This window comes from Stylophora pistillata, chromosome 1, assembly GCF_964205215.1.
Source record: "Stylophora pistillata chromosome 1, jaStyPist1.2, whole genome shotgun sequence".
In the NCBI taxonomy this organism is placed as follows: domain Eukaryota; kingdom Metazoa; phylum Cnidaria; class Anthozoa; order Scleractinia; family Pocilloporidae; genus Stylophora; species Stylophora pistillata.
Genome location: NC_142519.1, coordinates 7,722,961 through 7,747,500, shown reverse-complemented (window position 1 = coordinate 7,747,500; position 24,540 = coordinate 7,722,961). Strand labels below are relative to the sequence as shown.

The following is a 24,540-nucleotide window of genomic DNA, read 5'->3' as shown; positions in this document are numbered from 1 at the left end:
TGTTTCAGTTATGTGCAGCACTTGTAAATTTGCAATTTCCTCTCATCAAAGAGGGATGTGAAGATATGGTTTTTGAGTAGTTTTATGGTTGAAGACTACATTGGACAGTTTTTTAATAATTATTGTTGTTCAAATAGAAATAAAATAATTTGTAGACTGAGGCTTACTTAGAATAAAATACAGCTAGAGGGGTGGGGGGGGGGGCATTCTAATATAACAGTAAAGGGATGATTTTACCTCCTAGGGATTACAATATTTATCATCTGGTACAGCCTGGGTGTACATAGGGTGTCAAATTAGATCACTGCGAGAATTCTTTTATCATGTTTAGGAGAACAGAAGTTAAAAGAAGTTTTGACATATGCTTTACAATGGATGTCTTTTTGGGGATAAAAATAAAAGCAAGTACTGCCCACAGTTACCCTTAAGGGGTCTTTCTGAACATTTCCCATGAGCATCCCATCACTTTTATATGGGAGTTTCCCTTCCCCCCAGGAAAACAACATTAAATGATGTACCATTTTTCCATGTCTTTTAAATAATACCATGTTATCCTTGTGTTTATTAATAAAAATGCAAATATATGTATAGCCTGTTACCACAACTCCCTCACACCAAACTAGTAGTGGTAGGTCAATTTGAGGACTGAAAACCGACGAGTATCATTATTTTTTAAAACAAATCGTTCATTAACAAGCTTTTTTTTATTTCACTACTAGAGAAAATCACGCCCTCGTGTTCATTTGGGCAACAAAAACAGTCTAAAACTTAATCTTGACATTTGGCATTCAAAGGGTAAAGGAAGAGAGCTAGACCATAATTAGCAAATTACAATTCTCCTTCCACTATTCTAGGGAATATATTATCAAAATAGAATTGGGTCAAGACAGGAATGTTTGCCACCCACTCTTCATCTCTTTCTATTTTTACAATAGCTATATCCTTTGTGGTCCATACCACAAAATAACTAAACCTACTACGTGAGAAGTACATTTCTCCCTGGACCTGGTGCCAATAAACATGGTCTTTTTTCAAGGCGTAGCCCTGTCCACTTGTACATTTTTCAAGGCAAAATGTTGCTGACTCCACTGCCTCTGCTACTGTTAGGTTCCGTTCCGTGTACGGACACTTCACCTCAAGAACAGTTCCTTCATCAATGATACCATCTGGAGATGCACCAAGAATTCCAGATGAATGAAACCAGATTCCAGTTCCTTTCTCTGCCAACCCTGTTTTCAGGGTGAATGCTTTGACGGCTTCCTCTTCATTATTTACTCCCCATTGCACTGCCTTTACCCTTGATAGGTCGTACTCCCCGAGAAGACGTTTAATAAGTGAAGGAGTGATCCTCTTTGCCTTTAGGACAGAGCCGAAGTTACTGGCTGTAAGGCGGCCCCTTCTCGCCAAAAACCAGGCCGGGTTGTCTCGCTGGCCAGCAGTTAATTCGCTAACCCTTAAAATGTCCGTTTCTTGTAATCTGGAAAGGCGAACCAAACAGTCCAGCTGCTGCTGACGCCCAGTGGCTTGAAGAAACTCGTCAGAGAAAATAGTTTCTTCTATGGTTGGAAAAGGAAGCTGGTTAGCAATAGGTGGCTCAGGGCTGATTAGCCAGCAGAGCCCCGTAAACCGCCCATATTCCTTCAGGTCTTCGTACAACGCGCAACGGTCAGCTTGTGTAGGCTTTCTCGACAGAGCAGAATACCTTTTAGGCGGGGGGAACATTTCTGTGACCGCTTGAGTTGAAAGCGATGTATTTGACTTTCGTTTCCGCCACTGGCATTCGACGTCGGTTCGGCTCAGTTTGTGAATACCGTGAATAAAGAGGGCTGCTGCGTGACTGCATTTAAACACGCCTCTTGGACATTCACACTCGGTTGATTTTATTTCATGTTCTTCATCCAAATAAATCTGCAAGATGTCAAGATTAATGGCATTTAGTTCGGCAAATAGAAACGGTTTTTTCGGCAAGATGCTACTAGTAAAAGATCGATGATGCAAAGAATAACAACTCACCGTCACTTTATAAACCTTTTGTTTCATGCTTGCGTGTACTTCTCCTCGTAAAACACCCTGCTGGTAAGTAAATGCTTCAATGTGATCTGACTTAAAGTGGTTTTCCCCCTTTTTTATAGATTTCTTTTCTTCTGAGAAGAAAGAAAAAAGCGAGGCTATGGATAATGTCGCCATTTTGAATCGAATGGGCGCTTGTTTGAAACTGAGATTTTTAGCACCATGGAAACGTGACGTCACCGCTTAAGGACTCTATAACGTAGCTCCATTTTCTGCCTTTAAAAGCACACACAACCCACAATTCCTCTATTCGCTCCGACGAAGGGCTAACGCTCGAAACGTCAGCTTTTGTAATCATTACGGTGGCCAATTTACCATTTCAACTTTGTTGATATATCCAAATTATTTCGTTATTCCCACCGACGCAGCCCCAAACAGTTTCTTTCGAAACTATCAGCCTTTATTCATTAGTCTTTATCAACTCGACAGCTGCTTAACCTGTAATTACGCTTGTTTCTTAGCTCTAATGTGTTTAATACAATTACGGAATTTGTCTCACGCTCGTGACGAGACGAAAAACACCTTCCTCTATTTCTTTAAGGAGCTCAAAACCTGCCATCTTTCTTATTCTGTTTATTTTATTTTATTTTATTTTATTTCATTTATTTATTTTCTTTTTTTTTTTTTTATCTCACAGTTTTAATCGTGACCATCAGGAATTAGTAAAGAAGACATAGTAAAACTCGAACAATGTTCCTACCACTTTAAAAACAATTTCTTGGAACAGGCACACAGAATAAGTTTAAAAGTAAGTTAGTTTTTCTCTTGCAAATTTTTTTTTTTGCAATTGGAAAGTAAAAATAAAGTGTCGTCTCGACCTCGTGTATGCTAAGTATGCATAGAGGACAAGAATACTACACACCAACTGAGCCTCAGAAATATTTCAAGTAAGTCAATCTGGTTCTTTTAACTTATTATCTTTATCAACAATTATCATATGGCGGGAGGCGGCCGTGGGCAGTATGAGATCCATACCCGAGCCCATCTTGAGCCCATCTTGCCCTATCTGGATTGCGTGCTATGATCCCGCGTGTTTTGTGTTTTTTGTGGATCCCGCGTGTTTTGACGTGTTTTGTGGATTTCAACTAGTTCAAGAGATGAAATATCCTTTTTAAAATAGGGATCCCAGGCCTCACAGCCATACTCCAATTTTGGGCGAACCAGAGTTGTATAAGCAGTTACCTTCACTTGTCGTGGGCAGTTCCAAAAGTTTCTTTTAACTATGGATTTCCTATCTCGGAGTCACTTTGAAAAAGAACCTGAAGTGGTCCCAGCATGTTTCGTCCATCTCTGGAAGGGCGAGCAAAGTTCTTTGTTAATTAAAAGAAATAAAAGCTGAAAGATAAAAGGAAAAAATAAAGGCTAAAAAAGGCTGAAAAAAATAAAGGCTAAAGAAATAAAGGCTGAAATCCATAGTTAAAAGAAACTTTTGGAACTGCCCACGACCAGTGAAGGTAACTGCTTATACAACTCTGGTTCGCCCAAAATTGGAGTATGGTTGTGAGGCCTGGGATCCCTATTTTAAAAAGGATATTTCATCTCTCGAACGTGTGCAAAGGAAAGAAGCACAGTTTTGCTTAACAACTATCAACCTACAGCCAGTGTAACCGAGATGTTAAGCGACCTGGGATGGTCCACCCTTGAAACCAGGAGAACAATAGCCAGATTAAATCTAATGTACAAAATATGCCATGGCAACGTCGACCTTGACAAAAGTAGTTATTTGTGCCCCTCCAAAATTTGCGAAGCCAGAACTCGTTGTAGTCTTGATTTAATTTAAAAGCCACAAATAATGTATATTTTTCTTCCTTCTTTCCACGCACCCTCAGGTCATGGAACAAACTTCCGAAAGATATTGTTGAAAGCATCTCTTTAGATACTTTTAAAACTAAGATTTCCAAGTATTTTAACGAGAAACTTTAAACTGGTAGATATTATTACTATTGCTGTTATTTTATACTTTTGTATTTTTAACGTTGGTGTGATGTCTAACGACTTTAGCGACCTATTTTAATGTAGATGTAGATGTAGAAATCCATAACAAAAGAGGCACACTTCTTTGAGAGGAAGGTAGAGAAAATCATGGCTTGCAAGTTATGAAGTGAACTGTGTTGAGTGCGCTGACGATAAAATAACAGAGCTAAAGGTTAAAACTGCAACAAGACCATTTAATGTCAAGTTCGGGTCTGTGTTCTGTAACAACTGGCGTGCCACGAGGCACTCGATTTTGTGTGACTTGCTGATCACATCACTATAGTCACGCGTGTCACGCCACAAACTGTGCTTTAGTCAGTCAGAAATGATCACTGTCAAACGAGTGATCGAGGACTTAAAAGCATTCATTATCTGTCATATGTGACGGTCATTAGATCAATCTCATGTGCTTCTAAAACAATAAGCTATACGTGTAGCTTAACTGTAAACCGTATTTTCATTAATTCAGCTTCTCTGCAAATGTGTACCGAAATGCAGATCAATTTGATCTGCCAAACTTTTGTAATTAGAAAAAAAAAAAAAAAAAAAAAAAAAAAAAACTCTCATTGGCTCGAATACGCTGATATCACGCAGAAAATCATCAGCCTATATCGCTTTGTCTCAAAAACAAAATTAGCCTTTGAAAGCATTTAATGCATTTCCGTGTGTATCAGTGCCATTCGCTTTCCAAAATCCGTTTGTAGCCAGAAAATACAACGAAAGAAAACGGGTGAATTCTGTCAAAGCTGACAGACTTTTTGTCAGCTTAAGATATTTCCATTGCGGTTTTGAATAGCATTAAAAAGTTTCCAGTATTTAGGGAACAGACAAATAAATAAAACGCCTACACTGCTCGCCTTGTTCTTGAAGGACAAGACAAGACAAGACAACTTTATTTAGCCAGGGTGGCCTAGTCAGCTGCGAGGCTAGTATCCTTAGGGGCCCTGGTTTCTATAAAATTTACATATACACATTTCCAATAAAATTACAAAGTTGAATAAAATTTGCTAAGATTAAAAGAGGAAATAAAATCAGATAAAATGTCCTTTAAGAAGGCGTTTAAAAATTTCTAGAGAACTTGCCTCCTTGACTTTGCTTGGCAGTGAATTAAAGGCCAAACGTCCTGAATTTTTAAAAGTTAGCCCTCCAAGAACAAGATTTGTTTTATTTGGGTGAATATTTCTCCTCTGCCTAGTGTTATAAATGTGTACGTCACTGTTAACTTTAAAATAGTTTTTTTAAGTATGTAGGAACGAGATTCCGTAAACATTTATATACTAAAATACACTTGTGTATTTTTCGCAGTATTTCTAAATCTGGTCAATTTACAATATTTCGGGCTGTCCTTGTACTTTTCTGACAGGTGACGATTTTCGCGGCTCGATTTTGTAATCATTGCAGACTAGTGATGCTGCTCTCGGGTAGTTCACCCCAGGCTGTGTCTGCGTAACTAAAAATTGGTTCAATAATGCATTTGTATACCGCTTGAGCTGCTTGTAGAGTGAGACTGGAGCGTATTCGTCTGAAAAGAAAAATCAAAACGCAAAGATCAATTTCAACAGTCCAACGATGTTTGTTTGAACTCTAAGTACTTTTTGTAGGCTCACTAAGCAGGGGTATAAGCAATACCATCTTATATGATCATCAACAAGGAGGTGCTCTTTCTTTAAGCTAAGGAATTTTAATAACATAAGGTCAAAGTCTCTAATGCACGATCTAACTTGTCTCAACTGTTATCATTTGCTGATATCTTCTTCAGGCCTAAAATAACAAATAAAACGAAACAAGTGTAGGCTCGTCTAGCTAATTAAGTCACCAGTTATTCTGTAACGAATCATATTTGTTACTTGATAAAAGCAATGATGAAGACCCTCCAATGTTATCGAACCCTTAAATTAAATACCCAACATGTTAAAAACACGAGCCTCTAACTCTGAAAAACGATGAGTTTAAATGTTAATACAAGTAGTCAATAAGTTGCTTGCTTCACTGAGACGTAATTTTCTCAGATTAAAGATAAAAGCTTCACGTGCGACAAAAGGCCATCAGAGTCGGTTAAATCAAAAGATGGATGGTTAGAGCCCGTTTTATTTCAATTTTCTTGAATCAAACCTGAATCGTTTGCATGGAAAGTCTCTTACAACATCTTTCAAGTTGAAAAGAGGAAGAAGAAAACTCGAGCAGTTTCATCAATGTGAACTGAAAAGTCTCCAGGAAAAACTTCCCAATCTTCTCTGGCAATTTATCAGATCATGTCTACAACATGCACTGTAAATCTCTACATTCTTCAAATGGACGTGTCATAAATTATAGATTACTTTCATCATAGATTACTTTCATTGCCACACGACTGTTAATATGACCTTTCAATCGTTTCTATTAAGCAGCTGTTTAGGAAATATGACTGTAACTATAACCAACGAAGGAAAATAACTTTTTTGTCAAACTCAGAACTTCTTTGCAAGTCCACCTGTCACAAAACCATATCTCCATGGAATTCTCTCGAAATTCATACACGCCTAAACGTAGAATTTTATGTAAATAGCTTACTTTTTTTTAAATCAGTTTTTCTAAATGTTAATCCTTTTAAGTTCGTTAAATCGAGGCTCTACTGCAGTATGAAAAACCAGGCCTAAGATAAAGGGTTGCCGCAAAAATCCCCCAGGGGATGCGCCAAGGTACGAGATTATGATACCCTCCTGATTTATTAAATTTTATTTGAAAATACATTTTCATATATAACTCGACCGCTTTTGAAGGTTTAAATTTTTTGTCTCTAGAAATGTTAGGTAAAACGTTTGTTTTCAATTTAGTCGGCCTATGAAGATGGTGTAGTTCTCAAAACTGCGAAGTCGCTTTCATATTTGTTTCTGAATTTGTGAGTTAGTACATTATCCCCTGGTTCTTTTTCTCTCTAAGATAACGCACCGGGAAAACTTTCTTTTAAAGAAGGTATCAAACTGAATTCTATACAAAAAATTAAAAAGGCAGATGAGAGTGGTGTGGCGTTGGGAAAATGTGTCGTGTGTCGCGTGAGCTAACCCTTTGCCGCCCAACCTATCACTGCAGTCAAAGTGGAGATAGTAAGTTTCGAGATAACTTCCTTCAAACTAGTAATTTTTTTTCGTTTATTTCAATTCAAAAACAAGAAGCTTTAAATCTGAACTAGTCTGACTTTCATATCAGCTCTCTTTGGGGAATAACTTCCGAGAACATTGTGTCTGAAACGAGCAGCTCTTTGGCTAGCCGTTATTTTTAGAGGAGGCCCACGTCTTGGAAAAATCGAGTAATGAATATAGGGTTTCAACAACTTTGAAGGGTCTTCAGTGTTGAAGACAAAAAGGAACAAACCACCCACATTGATTCTTTAAAGAAGGGCAGGTGGTTTTGTCAGACGATACTGAACAAATTAGATTTGCTTGTACTTGTTTTGGATTTTTCTGTTGTATTATTGGCTCGGAGAGGATATCAGCGAATGATGACAGCTGAGAACAGTTAGCTGAGAGACTCTGAACTTTTGTTAGCTATTCTCCTCAGCTAAACGAGAGAGCACTGTTTGTTGACAATACTTACATGGTATTTCATGCAGCCGATTGATCGTTGTGTTTTTAGCTTTTTGTTACAAGAAAATACGGCGGACACTGTATGTTTTATGTATGTATCTATTCCTTTGTTACTGGAAACCTTGCTTTAAGCCCATTTTAAAACCGCCAGAAAAATACGGCCTTGGGCTGAAAAAGTAGGCTGTCAAATCCAACTGGATTTACGCGGTGATGCTCAGTTTCCTCTGCCTTGGTCTTTTCCTAGAAAAGTAATCAGGAAACGATTGACGTTAATCCTCACGGAGCGTGCTTAAACGTGTTCAGTCGCTCATTTTATTTCGCTAGTTGAAATAAAGCTTATTTTTCAACGAATTTTCTGGCCTATTTGTTTTTCTCACAAACGTTTCACTGATCTAATTGATTTGGGTGATTGTTATGAAAGTACGAATTTCAGTAGATGTTTGTTGATCAAGTCAATTTAATTTTTGGATCAAAGTAATCACAACATCCTTCTCAATGACTGAACCAAGACGGGATAATATTTTTAAAGAAAACACGGCTTACATTTAAGCAGCACATATTATATAGATTAATATTGTTTCTCGAAGCATTCGGAAATGACCTAATAAGGAATTATTGAATGGGATGAGGTTCTTTCGTGAATTTTCAAAAGCTAGGTCTGAGTCATCTGCCAGAGCCGAAATTGGAGACATACAACACAGACATGAAATTTGAAAATTCATGATATCATCTATGACAATCGAATTTCATTAAATGCTTTCCTATACCTTTTTTTAAACCATTCATTCGTTTTGAGTTTCTCTCCGGATTTGGAAACGTTTGAGACCACTGCACGGACTAGGGGCTTGGAAACTAGCTAAGCAGACTTTGAACTCGACGTGATAAATGCAATATCCTCTGCAGAGAGTGCATCATCATTTCAAGTTTATACGCTATTGTTTATTTATTGAATACTCTCGACCAATCATATTTTTCACTCTATGTCTAATCTATAATAATGAACGTTCAATGACAGATACGATTGCTTTTAAGTCCTCTATCACTCGTTCGACAATGTTAATTTCTGGTAGACATGAGTACGGTTCAATTCATAGCCATCAAGCTAGACTAAAGTGCAGTTCAATTCAGCGTCACCAAGCCATGAATTTCTTAGCTTCCTTCACAAAGAAGGGTGTCCTTCTTTTGCTATGGATTTTCTTGAGGCAGGAAGGGCTGAAAGGTATTTCATACGTGATTTAAAATTTTCGTCATTTTGTTCAATTGCAGTATTCATTTTGCGTCCATCCAAAGCAGTAGGGGCTTTTAAGTTTGGATTTATAGAGTCAATTTCCCTTTTTACAAATGAAAACCACCAAAATACGTCAATTAGCATGGTAACTGATAGCGTTAAGATATGAGCATGGCCCGTAACGTGCTTTAATTCTTGCTTTAGCATGAGCTTCTTAAACCCCCCGCCCCACCCCTATTTATTGGAATCAAATGTACGTAATCGTGGAATAAATCAAATCCCGCACCTCCATTTAAAAGCAAATGTAATCAGGGCGAGTAATTCTGCTAAACTGTAGTTAGGCTGATTAACTGTGATTGACTTATACAACTGTCAAAAACCAGTGTAAGTTCTTGATTAAATTGGCTGAAAAGGCAGTTCTTCGAAAGGAATGGAAAATTCTATGTTACTTGGCCAAGTATAATCCTAATGAAACAAATTGTTGACGATTACGTGGCTGCGACTACTTTAATGATTTTAGCCTATACAAGTATTTATTAGTCTCGGAGGGAAGAGTTGGGTACGAGACTATGTCACCCACCCACATTTTTCCTTCCACCCCCTTTTTCTGCTCCTACTCCGCTCCACCGCCTATGAGTCCAAACGCAGGAATTGCAGGGCGTCACACAACCTGCCCTCGCTACAAATCCCAATTTCATGAGTTCTTTTTTTTTTTTTTTTTTTGGTAGTGCGAGCAACATGACTTATATATGAGCAACACATCATTTTTATCTCTAAATTTCACTGAAGACAAGAGTTTAAGGTCCACACATCCAGTTTCAGTCGCGAGGAACATGAAACAATGCGTTTACAAGTAGCATCCTGTTTCCGGGTTCACTTACATCTGCTTTCTGTTAACTCTGAGGATATAAATTAGCAAATTAACAGACAAGCCAAAAAGATATGCTTTCTAATTACTCTATAACTTAGTGTAACCGTCGGTAATAAATACTGTCCTGAAGATTAAAAACGCTCGGCCTGGTAGAATTGTTTGTACCTTTAATCACTCCTTAAGTTCGTTGCCCTCAATTTCCGTTTAGTCTTTCCGTTTATATAGGACGAGTAAAACCGTTGACAACAACATCCTTAAAGCAAATTTAACGCCCTGAAATTTGTTTAGGTTGGCCGAGGTACAACCTTGTCTCGAACAGTAAAAACATGTGTCACTTGTCCAAGCGAAGACTGGTAACAAAATTGAAACTAAATGACGCTGTACAAATCTAATGCGACAGCATTAACACTTAGCGTGGGGGTTTCTCATCATAAGCTAATTTTCTATAAATACAAGGTATTACTAACTGTATCAAACGTTTACGACTTGCCTCGATAGGTATTATTGACCCAAGAATGTTAGTTTTATTACTTTTCTCTCGATTCAATGCTAACACCTAAACGCCTGTTATTTAAATATAACACTGCGACATCGATGAGGTCGTTCTTAAACGATTTTCAGCAATTTGTTCTATTTTTACAATTTGCGAATATCAGGTAACTTAAAGAGTATAATCTTTTTTTTTTTTTTTTTTTTTATCGTTCTTAGCCGCTGAGAAGGGAAAGATTGACATGCTAGTGACAAATGATGACCTCAACTGCCAGTATGTGTCATTCAGCAGCAAATTCTCCGGTGATGGAACTCCCGTCAGAGTATTCGTTTCGATTAATCATGGAAATAAATCATCTGGGGTCCATGATTTAGCTTTTATTTGGACCGAAGATGTGACAACAAGCAGTTTCAAGGTCTGCGTCGTGCAAAGTGGCAAAAGCCCAGAAGTTAACGATACTGTGATTGATTGGTTTGCGTTTCAAGAATTGCAATTGGGAGTATCACATGGCCAGACACTTTTTAGCGTTTTCACCACTGGATCACGATGCAACTGGGTTAAGTTTTCTCAGGTATGGCTAACTTTTAACTTTAACTGTTACTAATGTATGGGTTGGTCAATGGCTGTCCGCCTCCATCGAACCCTTTCCGTTCTTGCTCTCTTTCTTTCTAGCACGCACGACTCATTTAAGGACTTTAAACCCTCTATCTCATCCATTCCTTGATTTCATATTTTTCTATATTTCTGACATCCCCTGATGAACCACTTATCTTTCATATTCTTTCCATCCTTCTTCGTGTAGTCTATTACTTTTTCTTTCCACCTAACAAATAAATACTCGCTTATTCTCCTGCATTTTCGTGAACTCATTTAATTAGCCTTTCATTTTTCTCTCTTTGCATTTTTACATTTTCCATCTTCCATTGTTAAAGTTCTGTAAAAAAATCTTATTTATTTTTCCAACCAAATAAGAAAGCTCCGTGTTATTTTTCTTTGTCTAAGGATTTTTCATCAGTTCCCAAAATCCACGTGACAGTGCAACATGGAATTCCAAACAGAGGGCAGGACGCCATGAATGTTTGGATTGCAAACGTTTCCACGAATCAGTTTGAAGTTTGTTTACAGGAATCCACTACATTCAACGGCCTTCATGACAGACTTTTGGTGGTAAGTAAAACGTCGCCGTGAGCAAAATCAGTTTCACGCGGCTATGGAATCGGTTCAAATTTTCTATTGTTCTTTCACTTTGCAGAACTGGATGGCCTACGTACATCACCCGTCAGTTTGGGAGGCGAAAGAGTCCTCAGTAGTAAAGTTTTCCGAAAACGAGGTACCATCTCAACGAGACAGCTACGCCCTGTGTAAGGTGTGACTGAGCAAAGATTTTTTACGGATATTTTCAATGCGTTTACTTTGGGTGGTCTTGTTCTTTGACCTTAACGGCGCTTGCCTGTGCTAAAAACAAAAGACAACTTCTATCACTCGTGTAGAAAATTTTTCTTGGTTTGTTTTCTTAGTTTGTTTGTTTGTTGGAATGGAAATATTGTAATTTTTGTACACCGGATAAGCTTACTTAAAAAGTTAAATGCTTCGGCTAGACCTTTAGCCTTGATCACTTAGTAACGTTGCCTAAAGCGGTAAAGCGGCGAGGTTACGAGTTCGTGTCGGGGGCCCCACCAATCTGCTTCCAGCTCGTCCCTTCAGCAAATTGCTTCATACTGCGGGATTGTATCTTCCCCCGCCGCGATTCAGGGTAGGTAGGCGTAGTTTGATTTTGATCGCTTCTTTCAAACCCCACTCGAACCACATCGGTTCAGTCTTCAAGATATTAGAAGACTCGAAGCTGACTCCGTATTTCTTATTTCAACGAAATAAGAAATACGGAGTCAGTAATTTTTTTTTTTTTTTTTTTGCTGACGAGTTATTTCGTTCGTTTCATACAGGAAAAATATTCTAAACCACCGACGATATTTGCAACAGCTGAGCACCATAGATCTCGCCTTATGCATGATTGTTTTGTTTTGTTTTGTTTCTTTTTCAAGTTCGCACTTTGGGAAATTCAGATTCCATGTGGAGACTGAAATCTTTACGATCTGGATCGATGAAGCTCTCCTCCCTCCCCCCTCACCTAAAAAAGATTAAAATCATTACGGGTAAATGATGATGTCTTGAACACCAAATAGAGCTAATGAACCAATTGATAAAAAAAGAATTCTAAAAAAATCAAAAACATAAAAAACAAAACAACTTAAAAAAAAAACAAACAAAGAAACAAACACTAAAAAAACTCTAAATTAGAAAAAAAAAACCGAACCTCTTCTAACATAAAGTTTCGGTGTACATCAAGTATTTCACTATATTGCCATTCACATTTTCCAAAATAACTCTTCAGCAGCCCTCTCGCTACTGGAAAAGATCAGTGTAGCATCAAATAGCTTCATCCTGGGTTTGTATTCGGAAGCAGCGAAGCTTCTAGAGTTCAGTTGAAAATAACTCTTTCTATGTTTTACACTTTGCAGAATGTCACCTTTTCAAGTCCATTTTACTCTGCACCAGTAGTACTCACCACAGTTATTGATGGTGTCCACGTGGTCGGTAGCAAAGCAATCAGCTTGTGCCCAGCAAAGGGTCCTTTAATCGCTTGGCTGGAGGTAAGGCGGTAGAATTTGGAGTTCTTTCAGACGATTACATCAATAACACCGAAGGAAAAACAGTGGCTATACAAGGAATTTAGACCAATAATTGTTGAGTCACGACTAATTGAGTTTCACCGAGATGAGTGAATCCGATTGGGAACACACGACTGAAAAAAGCAGAAAAATGCATTTTAGTCAGACCAACATACTGCGGCTCATCGTAACAACCACATCCAAAGAGAGAAGCTAGCCACACCCTGAAAGACATCATTCCTGTCCAGAAGGCATATGTACACAATCTTAGGAAAAAATGCTGCGCACGCCCGAAAATTAATACACAGCGCTTTATGAACACCTTTGTAAATAGATTGATATTTAAGCTCCATTTATTGTAATGACATACCTTTTAATTCATAATGTACGCAGATTTCTATTGTAGTTTTTCCGAATTCCTTGTAACATAAGATATGTAGTTTTATCTTATGATGGTTAAAGACTTTATTGATGTAAATCTAACAATTTTACTTCATAGGAAGTTACTACCTCTTACTTTCGAGTGTGCATTAAGGATAGCGCTGGATACAATGGTCAGAGAAGCAAAGTTCTATTAGATTACTTGGTTATTGGAGGTAAGACGTTAGTACAACAAACTTATTATTTCCAAGTTTTTATTATTATCATTTATTATTTGTTTATTTTGCCACCTATATACACAAAACGAATTAAAGTTGTTTTCAGCAATCTTGATGAAATTACAGTTTAGAGTCATCTATAAATTACGTGACGAGGAAACCTAATAGAAGCTAGAAGTTTCTAAAACCTGGGTTTGTCACACGATGTAGAAGATAGAATAACTTACCTTTCGCCGGACAAGCGAGTCTAATTTAGTTTCACGGTCAATGAGAAATTTTATTATTTACACTTACACCTACCTACATAAGGGAATTACTGTTACCGGTACAGTGGTTACTTTTCACATTTGAATGAGAGTAATTATTTACTGACCGAAATGTGTAAGTTCCATACCAGGGTTTTTTTTAGCTTTCATTGCCGTAATTAAGACTTGAATAAGACTTCGATAAGTTATCAGGAAGTATGACTTGCTACTCATGAATCGCAATGGTACTATTCGGAAAAGTTTTTTAAAGATTATTCAGCTGGCTTTAGATTGCTTAATTTCGGAACGAAGAACACTGACTGTTAATAGTCGATGAACTGTTAAAAAGTAAAATGTTGAGAAGAACGATGAACTCACCGCGGCCATTGTAACCATTTTCAGCATGCGGTTTCTTAGTTTCTTTTCGCTTTAAGTACTTAAAAGTCGTGTTGCACTTGAAAAATGTATTTTCAGATCTCGATCCCTGCACAAATGCAAGTTGCAAATATCACAGCCATTGTGTCGCCTTGTCTCCAAACCAATTTACCTGTGCCTGTGAAAGCAGCTGTCCTTCATACGAAGAACAAGTCTGTGCATCTAACGGCCGCACATTTATCAACTTGTGTCTACTCAAGCAAGAGATATGTAAAACACGTGGAAATTATACCAAGTATCATCCTGGAAGCTGTACAGGTACAATTTCGGTGGTAAATTATTCGTCGTTTTCAATGATTCAAGAAGCTCGGTGCACACTTCTCTTTAGTCATATCTGATACAGGTGGTAAGTCTTGATCATAGATGACAAGAAACTTCTCAAAAACAATAATTCATTAGAATAGCTAACATTTGAAAAAATTTAGTACACAAATAATTTAGGTGACTTAGGTGGTCTTATGTAAGCTTATTTTACGACTTTTCTAAAGCAAAGAGGTAAGTAGTGCAAGCACAAATAGACAGACACGAACAGACAAACGGGCCATGATAGACATGAAGATTAAAGAAGCAGCTGTTAATTTGTATTTGTGAAACGGGGAATATAGACTCTCCACTTTCCAACTACCTGTAGGTTTCCCTCTTCAGAAAGGAAGACATCAGTTCCGAAAAGTTCCCTCCTGGGCAGAGGATCATTGTGCGGTCATCAAATTTAAACCATTCATATTTTACCCTGACCAAAAAATTTACATACAACTTACCGTTAATCATGTGAACTACAGTGACTCCACTGTGGTACATGAAGCCACAACACCTTGGGTTGAAAGTGTCAACAGCACTCAATTCACAGCCTGTGTCACTCGAGCTGGTAGGAATGATTACCCCTCGGATAGCTTTGCCACAGTTGACTGGGTCGCTTACCAGGGTGCTCCGTCTGGGGGAGTAGCAGGCGAGAAATGGTTCTCGAGATGGTGGACAGGGACTAGCTGTGAGACGATCACCTTTGCTAAGGTAGAGTTGAGTTGTGATATTCCATTCCAGAACACCCAACCTATACTCAGACGTAAAGGGCTCTTTCCTCTACTGTTAGAAAACTAGGAATGAGGGGAGGGGAGGGCGTAGAATCCACTTTGAAAGGAGTGAATGATACTATTTGACAGTTATTATTAATAATAACAAGATGCGGTGCCTGACCTCTATTTTTACTCTTGAATATGCTGTTATATTTACTGCATGTTATAAAAAAGGTAGACAAGTTCCAATACGTACTAGTCAAGCTGGCCTGATGTTCTTGATTTGTTAGTTTGTTTGTTTTTTTTTTTTTTCAATTTATAAGGGTAGGTAAGAAAGTGCAGGTACTTTCAATTTCCAAAAAATAGTTAATATTCTTTTCTGACGAGTTATTTCGTTCGTTTCATACAGGAAAAATATTCTAAACCACCGACGATATTTGCAACAGCTGAGCACCATAGATCTCGCCTTATGCATGATGCTACCATCGTTTGGCTAGAAGATGTCACGGCAACTTCCTTCAAGATTTGTCTTCGGGAGCTGCAAAACTTCGCAGGGGTTCATGATGACATATCCGTGGTCGGTATTTCTGAATCTATTGTTCCACTTACTATCATTGTTTTTTTCTTGATAAAAGATATTACAGAGGAAAATACATTGAAGGAATGGAGAGCTTTATAAATTCTATGGTGCACTATCGCTCTTCTACCCCAAGTTTATATTTGGTCCAATTTAAGCAATCACATGAAAACGTCTATTTATCCAGTTTGTATGCTTAGAATTCACCAGAAAATGAAAAATTATATTGCGATAACGTGAGTCAGATACTACTGATAAATATCTATTACTGTTACTGTGTCCACATTGTACTTATTTTTTACTTTTCCTGTAATTTTTGTAGAACTGGTTGGCGTTTGAGTCCCTCCATAGACCCTTATTTTCAGAACACAGTGAAGTGACTTTCCAGAATGACGCTTTGCCTTCCGAGATTGACAACTTTGCATTCTGTCAGGTTAGCATTAGACTAGGGAATTAGTGTTATCTCTCCCTAAACCCCAGACATTCGTTTCCCCAAAGTATGGCGATTGTCCCGAAAGTACCGTTTGTGAAAGTGGATACTGTTTCTCAGGAGAGAAAAAAGAACACCTACGCAAAGTTAAAATGTGTTTGTGATTGAGAGCTCCGTCAACGCAGGGCGTGATAACCATAATTAAAAAATGGGAAAGTGATATATATATATAGATATAAGAATGAAACTTGCCACTCTTCAAAAGTTAGAATCCTCGCACACTGCTATCACAACCGAAGCATATCATAACATTACGCAGTCTAACAATCTATTCTTTCAAATCAGCTTAAGGCTGCGACAATTAATTTAACTGATCCCCGCGGGAAAATAACTTACAATTATCTTATTTATCATCACATTACCATGATTTACACCAGGTCTAAACAAACAGATTCCATGTTGGCTTGTGTCTGTTCTATAATATATCTCAGATGACGTCATATTACGACTTGGTAAGAGAAACAAACAAGCAGCTCCGAGGCACAGCCAGATGTGTCACGGATATTCTTAACACACTCTGACGTTTTCTGTGATGTAGTAGGGACCTTAGGCAGTCAGGACGACAACTGCGAAGAAAACGTCGATTTGAAATGAATTAAAATTTATAGTAAGAATTTCGTGAATGGCTGGATGTGCTTACTGTTTCTTGCGGTGCCCCGCCTCAACTTCAATACTCGTATGTGAGTGGGGTTGAGCTCCAATTTAAACTTTCCATTCACAGAGAACGGAAATAAATTGTTATTTCACGTTGTTGTTTGACATAAGGACGGCTGCGAAATGCACAAAGTTTTAAAATGCACTTGCTGAGCCATTATCCTGCCAATCAGATCTTTTGTTCTGACACTTTCTCGATGCCGTTACCGTCGCGGTTTGCTTAAGGTCCATATTACTGTACAGATTCACGCCAGCGTGAGTCTATTTTTTTTTTAACAATAAAAAAATGTTGTTAATCGTAAAGTCATTTATGCGTCTGACTGCCACTAGATCATAAGTAGGAACCACTCAAAATACGCGAAGGATCCAGCTTATCATATTGCAATAAATTCTGTGATTCATATTTGAAGAACGTGAGTTTCAAGTGGAAATACAGAAAAACACCAACAGTGTTGTTAACAGCAAAACATTCAGCTAAGGGAGAAAATGCTGCCGCAGAGTGCAATGGAATTGGAAGCTGGATTGAGGTAATTCAAAACGCTAAAATTTCAGAAAAGCATGGAACATCCTTTCCTTTATTCGCTGTTGTGTTCTCATTTCGAAAAAAATTGGATAGGGTGCTGACTAAAGGGAAATTTTATACCTGTGTGAGTCCCTTGAGTCCCTAAATGAAATGGAAATTCATTTATTTGCTTATTTATTAACTTCATCAAACAAAAATAATCAAAATAAGTAAATAAATGAGTAAATAAATGAATAAATAAATAAATGGCGGGGACACCGCAACAGCGTAGCCAATAACAGCTGGCCCAGAATCAACCCGATTACTGAATACAATAAGTAACAGAGAATTCGTATGGGGAATTCGAAGGAAACAAAATTTATCATGAACCATATATCAAACCTATCTAGCCATTTTATTGTCTGATTTATGTTTAATTGTGACGTAGTGAGTTCCCGCCTGTGTAATGTCGTGGAGTGCCAATTTATGTTATGTCATTTCTCGATGAATCGACCTGCCCCATGCCTTCTCGAAGCTTTTTGTGTTAGTGTCCACTCTGCTTATTTGTCTCCTTTTCCTCTGTGAGTTATATGATCAAGCACTATGTCCCTATTATACATATATATTTGTAAACCATGCACCTGTAATGAAACACTCAAAATGAAAAAGTCCTTATTATTGGTAAGTAGTCCACAAAGGACTGGTTAAATAAGTACATACCACTAAGGTCATTTTCAAGGAGTACGATAGCGCTTTCTTGACGTACACATCGCTTCGACTTCCAAAGCGTTGTCTCTTTCTTCCTTAGTACATTACCGTTTCCAGCTTCCGCATTTGTGTCAAGGAGCTCTTCATTCACCGTTTCGATCCACTGACAGTGTCATATGCAGTATTATCAGGTGAGATAATCAATTTGCCGGTTACAAAACCACTTCAGCCCAAAAAATCATCCCATGCTCCAAGGCACTATGAACACTCTAAAGGAATCTCAACAAATTATAATGTTTGGGCCTTCTGGTGGTGCGAAAGATATTTGAGGGCTCTTAGGTCTCACAATCTTACAATTTGGGACAAAAACTACATTCCCCTGTTCCTTATTCAACTACAGTTCTTCCTCTCACGTTCAGCCATTTATTTCAAAAGATGTTTGCGAGGAGGACTGGGCGTATTTCAATGGATATTGCTACAGAAAAGTATCTTCCTGTGATTCATGGACCAACAGCCAGGCCACATGCACAACTCTGGGAGCTAATCTCCCCAGTATCCACAGTCAAGAGGAAAACGTTTATGTTCAAAGCCTTCACGGCGGGGAACATTCTTGGCTGGGACTCTCTGATGCCAACTCTGAACGTAACTTTGTTTGGAGCGATGGAACACCATATGACTTCCATTTCTGGGAGAAACACAAACCAAAGAGTTTACACAAAAACCACTGTATTCATACGCTTGGTTTTCTTCGAGATCAGCCGTACACATGGAAAGGTGTTAATTGTACCGAATGCCACAGATTTACTTGTAAAAAAGGTAAGAAATAATCTAAAGATTGTATTGGATGTCTGCCTTGGCGAAGAAACACTAAGAGTGGTTTGACTTATATTTTTGTCATGATGTCAACTTATATTTCTGGGACATTTTTTTTCAGGGAGAATGGAGGGGGTATTAGTCGTTGCCAATTAAGTATTAAGGGAGGATTAGACAATTGACTGCCAGTTAACTGCCTAGGAAGGGATTTATCATAAGAATATCGCAGAGCCTTATGGGGAGATCAAGTAAATTTTATCGAGACACGACCAAAATCCCTGACACCTCTGGGGATAAATAATGGAGGGACTAAGGATGACGTTTTCGGCAAACTAGAAAGGTAAAGGTGTCCACGTGACCGATTTTCACTGCCATGTTTTGACGTTTCCCGTTTACTCTCTGCCGTTTTCAACGTGAAAGGTTGAGGTTTCACGTTAATGAAAAACGTGAGTAAGAAACAATACATTTTTATGCTGTTGTAAAGCTATGCCAATGGTGTTCTTCAAGGCGACGCTTCTTTACTATTTCTTTGAGGTAAAATAATGTTCATCTAATAGAGCGTTATGTTAAAAAAAGGGGAAATTGACTTTTTGGGATCGTCCATCCGATTTTTGACATTCTCAGAAAAAAACGCTCTTGAGCGTAAGAAGTGCAGGCCGCAAACGTGAAAAGTTGAGTAGCTGCTTTTCTTTTGCCGTAAGTTTAACCTCTACAGACAATGTTTTAAGGCCATGGTGTTGAAGGTTTTTTTCAAAAAGGAAGCAAAAACTGTAAAAAAGGTCATAGCTCGCTTTTTTAACTTTGATAAGTGTATAGATTTGATTACTATGTTTTCTTTAACAGACTACAACGAATGTAATGATTTCTCCCACCACTGTCCAGTGAAATCGAACGCCACGTGTGAGAACAGTAATGGTTCATACTCATGTAGATGTCCTGATGGATCTCGTCTGATTGGGAAAAACTGCTGGGGTTTGTAAAATCGTGACAATTTTAATTAGAAAAACTAAAACCGGGACTAACAGGACATTTTGTCGTGAAGAAAAATTGAAATTAAATAATGCCTGTTCAAAAAAAAAACGATTTTTTCATTAAAACAAAAATAGACAACTGTATTTCGGACTCATTTCCTTGCCATGCAAAATACAAATGTGTCGTTCGTCCGGAATCCTAGCTACTGCTGTGAAATGTTCAGCAAGATCTGCAGGAGGTAGAAAAAAAAATGAACTGTACCTTAATTAAAAAAGCAATCAGTTTGAATCACCACCCAACCTCTTGGTACTTATGAAATATTATACACTCGACTCCCATCATCCCGAGCCTACGAGGGAATTTAACAAAAGCCGAGTCAGAAATATAAGTATGAAAAAAAAAGAAACTATATTATTGAATTTCACCGAAATTTTTTACTTTGTGAAATGTAAAAAACGGAACAGGCGAATTTTTAAAAAAGGCAAAGCTTTTTGCATTTAGAAGACACTTTTACTGTTTTGGTGACCGAGAGATCAAGGGTTTTAGAGAAAATGGTGAAAGAAACAAAGGTATCAAAAAATGTGTTCAGCCACCTTAAAGGCTCTTATAAACCAAACCCAAAGATGGATGATAGAGTCCATTCTTAACGTAGCCTTTTACCTCTGTTATACATATTATATTCACTTTAGAAATCATGTCTAGAAAGTTCTGATACATGTAATTTGATTTCAGGGAAATGCTCGGGAATGACTTCCTTAAAATGCTAAATCTTTTAATCTTATACTCAACAGCTAAGAACTGTGCTGAGCTCTACAAATCTGGGCAAAGAGTCAGTGGTGTTTATACAATCGACCCAGATGGTTTAGGTGCCTTTGATGTATACTGTGACCAGACAACAACTGGTGGGGGGTGGACAGTGTTTCAAAAGAGACTAGATGGCTCCGTTGATTTCTATCGCGCCTGGAACGACTACAAGGATGGGTTTGGTAACATGAATGGCGAGTTTTGGTTGGGATTGGACAAGATACACCGCTTGACAACAAAAAAAAACAAGCTTCGAGTAGATCTGATGGACACCACAGGCAGGACTGCATATGCCGAGTACCACACGTTTGCAGTTACCAGTGAGAGTACTAAGTACCAGCTCAGCCTTGGGAAATACTCAGGTTAATACACCTTTGTTGTTATCATTTTTTTATTGATATAAGCATCCGTATTCGTCGTGAATCTCAACACAAGATACTAAACTTAATTGTTTTGATAAATGCTACTTCTCTTTAAAAGTGGATTAATGTGCGGTATTTCATCAAAATTCATTAATCCTCAAGAAATGCATGATAATTACCTGTCGGGAGGTTTGGGGTAAGAAAATTAAGCGAATTAGCTCATACTGGGGTAAGAATGAACGCTGGGATTGGCCGAGCCTGTGGCAGGTCGCTGAAGGGGTATGTTAATCCGCGCAGCTTTGATCTTTGTTATTGAGTGAGATGCAGAGCCAAAAAAGCTTCGCAAATTATCTTAAAGTTGTGCAATGGGCACGAGGTATATAAAAATGTCGATCGTGGCTGAAGTGTACCTAAAAGCTCTCAGTCAGGAAGCTTAAAAAAACTTAACACAAATTTACTTATCGCTTTCTGGCGATATTGAAGTAAGCTTCACTTGACCTGCAACAAAAAAAGGCGACCACCGACAAAAAAAAAGTAATTGACAACATAACATGTGCAAGAAAAATGCGAGAAAGTTCGGGTGAAAAGTGCTAAAACATTTAACGATAATATTTACATTATGCTTGATTTACGTTTCCTTGTGCATTTCATCTATTCTTTAAATGTTTTACTAATTTTTGAGCGGCTTTTTCCAGGTACTGCAGGGGATTCTCTTTCTCGTCATAATGGCTTTTCCTTCACGACCAAAGATCAAGACAATGAAGGCAATGGCTGTGCTGAGAATTATAAAGGAGCCTGGTGGTATTCCGGCTGTCATTACTCCAACTTGAATGGACTGTATCATCATGGGGCACACTCATCTTACGCAGATGGAGTCAACTGGTATCATTGGAAAGGATATTACTACTCCTTAAAGAAAGCTGAGATGAAAATCAGACCAGTTCAATTTTAGAACTTCATTTTTGTTTCCATTGCAACACTTTTGATTATAATTTGTAGAAGAAACAAAAAGAAACAGGAGAAAAAGTGGTGCCTTAAAAAAAACGAAACAAAAAAAAACACGTACTTTTTACTTCTCAGAAAATTCACTAAAAAAGAGGTCTGTCGCCATTAAAACGATGTTGATGATGTTAACGCTGAAAATTATGAAATTCTGCGTTGTTGTATTCAATTAGTGCTTAAATAATATCTTGAGATGACGATAAACCCTTTTTTTGTTCATAAATCGTAATAAATCCAGACATGGGTAATTCGCATAGTTAAAGAATTAAATTTAACTCATCTTACATCCAAAATATTTTGTATCGGAAGATATAGACTTGATAGCTCAAGTACCAACTAATAAAAGTTTCGGAATAATTTTTTAAGTAGTTTAAGACAGTGTTTTCCTAAGATGTTAATAAACGATCATAAGAAACAAATCAAAAAAGCCGCCGAGCAGCTGTAGTGTCTGTATTGAATCAGTACAATCACGAATCTCACGGAAGAGGTAATACTTCTTTCGGTGTAGTGCACTGATTATTAAAGCAAGAAGAACTAAATATATGTACCAACAAAGCTGAAATTACTTTATGATTGCTGAGCGATGTAAAAGAACTTTTGTCAACTGAAGATCATTATACTTGGTTAATACACAGTTGATCATTGTATAAAGACACAATATCGAAAACCATCTCGGAATTCGAAGAAAGTTTTTCTCCCAGACTAAGCCACTAGCAAGAGACGTTTTCACGATTGTGGGTAGTTTTCCCTCGAAAAAATTGTTTTCCCGTTCACTATAGGTAATTAGTATAATTTCAGAGCTGAGCAAAGAGTTTCCAGAAATCTGATTGCTCGAGCGGTTCCTTTTATGACACTATATAAACCGCTAGTAGTGAGTAGTCCCTTAGCTCCAGGATAGGTAGCCAGCCAAGATCCAAAATGGTAGATATTCTGTTTACATATTTACAAGTGATGAAACTAGCCATAGCGAACTGGAGCCTTTGTAGTCTAGCTGAGAGGAACTTTGGTAGTGGATAAAAAACAATGTCACAGTAGCTTAATTTAGAGAGAATTAATGTTTCTACCAAATGTTTCCATAATTTAAAATTTGTAAAGTTCCTTATTTTTCTTAAGGTTCTCAGAGTCGCATAACAAGATTTAAGAATAAAATTGGTATGAAAGTCCCATTTAAGATTTGAGTCAATGTGTACTCCCAGGAGTTTTGTAAAATTTATACGTTCCAGTGGTTTACCGGAGATTTCTAATCCCAACTCCAGATTTCCGAGAGAGTGAACATAAGCCATCTGTGGAGTTGAGACGAGAATGGCCTTGGTTTTCTTAGAATTTAGGGCCAAGTTTGAATCATTTGACCATGCGCCGAGGCCTGCCAGGGTTGCATCCATGCTTTCCGCTTGAGATGTGATCTGCGGTGTAGAACAGCTAGTGTATAATGTTGTATCGTCGGCATATTGGAAACTTTTGACTGTAGGTGGAAGAATATCTTGAAGATCCTCGACGTAAAGATTGAACAACATCGGTCCAAGGATTGAACCTTGGGGGATTCCAAATTCGGAGAGCACAGGTGACGATTTGCGATCATCAATTTGAACGTAATGTCTCCTGCCGCATAGGTAATTAGCTAGCCATTCGAGGACATACTTTGAAAAACCGAGGTGATGCAACTTGGTTATCGCCGTTTTTATTATGAACGTGTCCCGAAAATTGCATGTAATTAGGTAGTATGCTATTCAACTACAGACAGCTCTTAACGGGGACAAAAAAAAATGGTTGTGAGAGAACTTCGGAGTAATCAAGACCAAGGCACTCTGCATGGAAATACTGGGTGCAACCATCACAGCCCACCAAGTCTTCTCCATCATCATCACGGTAAATCTTGCACACATTCGTGTTTCTCCTGTAAGTAAGATTGCAGGAAAGAGGTATTAGTATGTAATGGCGTACAGGCCTGAATTTTTTCAGGTGTTAATTTCTTAAAATGGTGCTGCTCACTGCGAAGATCGTTCTCACATGCGTTTCTGCCTTATTGTGAACCATACCTCGCTATATCATTGCAGCAGGATCCAAGTAGTGTGCTGGTCATCGGTTGCCTCTCCATTCTCATAGAGAACCTTCCGTTGCAGTTAAGTCTTTTAACTAGACATCTGGAAAACTGTAGTAAAGTAAAGGAAAATAAATACAAAGAACTTAATAAATACAAAGAAGTGGAGCGGGTAGGAACTTATAAGCTCTTAGGAGTTATAATTCGAGATGACCTTAAATGGAACACTCACGTTGAATATGTGACTACCAAGGCAACTAAGAAATTATACTCTTTAAGGTTGTTGAAACGCGCAGGAGTTATGCCAGAAGACATACTTAAGGTATACACTTGTAATATCAGATCGGTCCTAGAGTATGCTGAGGACGTGTGGCAAGACATACCGCATACCTCTCTGATGCTATTGAATCCATACAAAAAAGAGCCTTAAAAGTTATTTTCCCAAATTTTAGTTATCAACAAGC

The 24,540-nt window shown here is 38.0% G+C and overlaps 5 protein-coding genes across 5 annotated transcripts in view; 3 read left to right on the top strand and 2 right to left on the bottom strand.

Moving 5' to 3' along the window:
• Positions 1-584, top strand: part of LOC148741092 (uncharacterized) — a 2,485-nt gene extending 1,901 nt beyond the window's left edge. Inside the window, exon 2 of the mRNA XM_088756595.1 lies at positions 1-584. This exon is cut by the window's left edge and continues 1,149 nt beyond it. Within this exon, the coding sequence (XP_088612721.1) occupies positions 1-80 (80 nt within the window). The 3' untranslated portion in view covers positions 81-584.
• LOC148741091 (fibroleukin-like) overlaps positions 1-2,890 on the top strand; it is a 371,193-nt gene extending 368,303 nt beyond the window's left edge. Inside the window, exon 4 of the mRNA XM_088756777.1 lies at positions 2,708-2,890. Coding sequence (XP_088612903.1) covers positions 2,708-2,733 — 26 coding nt within the window. The 3' untranslated portion in view covers positions 2,734-2,890. The remainder of the gene's footprint in view (positions 1-2,707) is intronic.
• LOC148741089 (angiopoietin-related protein 7-like) overlaps positions 1-24,540 on the bottom strand; it is a 56,503-nt gene that overhangs the window by 16,671 nt on the left and 15,292 nt on the right. The gene's annotated exons all lie outside the window — the stretch shown is intronic.
• LOC111322119 (uncharacterized) lies at positions 531-2,187 on the bottom strand. Its single transcript, XM_022925178.2, has 2 exons — positions 2,014-2,187; positions 531-1,908 (listed from the first exon to the last, which is right to left on the bottom strand). The coding sequence occupies exons 1-2, from the start codon at positions 2,185-2,187 to the stop codon at positions 829-831; spliced, it is 1,254 nt and encodes a 417-aa protein (XP_022780913.2). The 3' UTR covers positions 531-828.
• Positions 4,939-23,204, top strand: LOC148741090 (uncharacterized). The gene is made up of 16 exons (XM_088756408.1): positions 4,939-8,826; positions 10,415-10,767; positions 11,199-11,363; positions 11,449-11,562; positions 12,716-12,847; positions 13,365-13,461; positions 14,184-14,402; positions 14,776-15,152; positions 15,564-15,731; positions 16,054-16,164; positions 17,286-17,402; positions 18,186-18,276; positions 18,521-18,901; positions 19,742-19,870; positions 20,662-21,036; positions 21,732-23,204. The coding sequence occupies exons 1-16, from the start codon at positions 8,493-8,495 to the stop codon at positions 21,986-21,988; spliced, it is 3,420 nt and encodes a 1,139-aa protein (XP_088612534.1). The 5' UTR covers positions 4,939-8,492; the 3' UTR covers positions 21,989-23,204.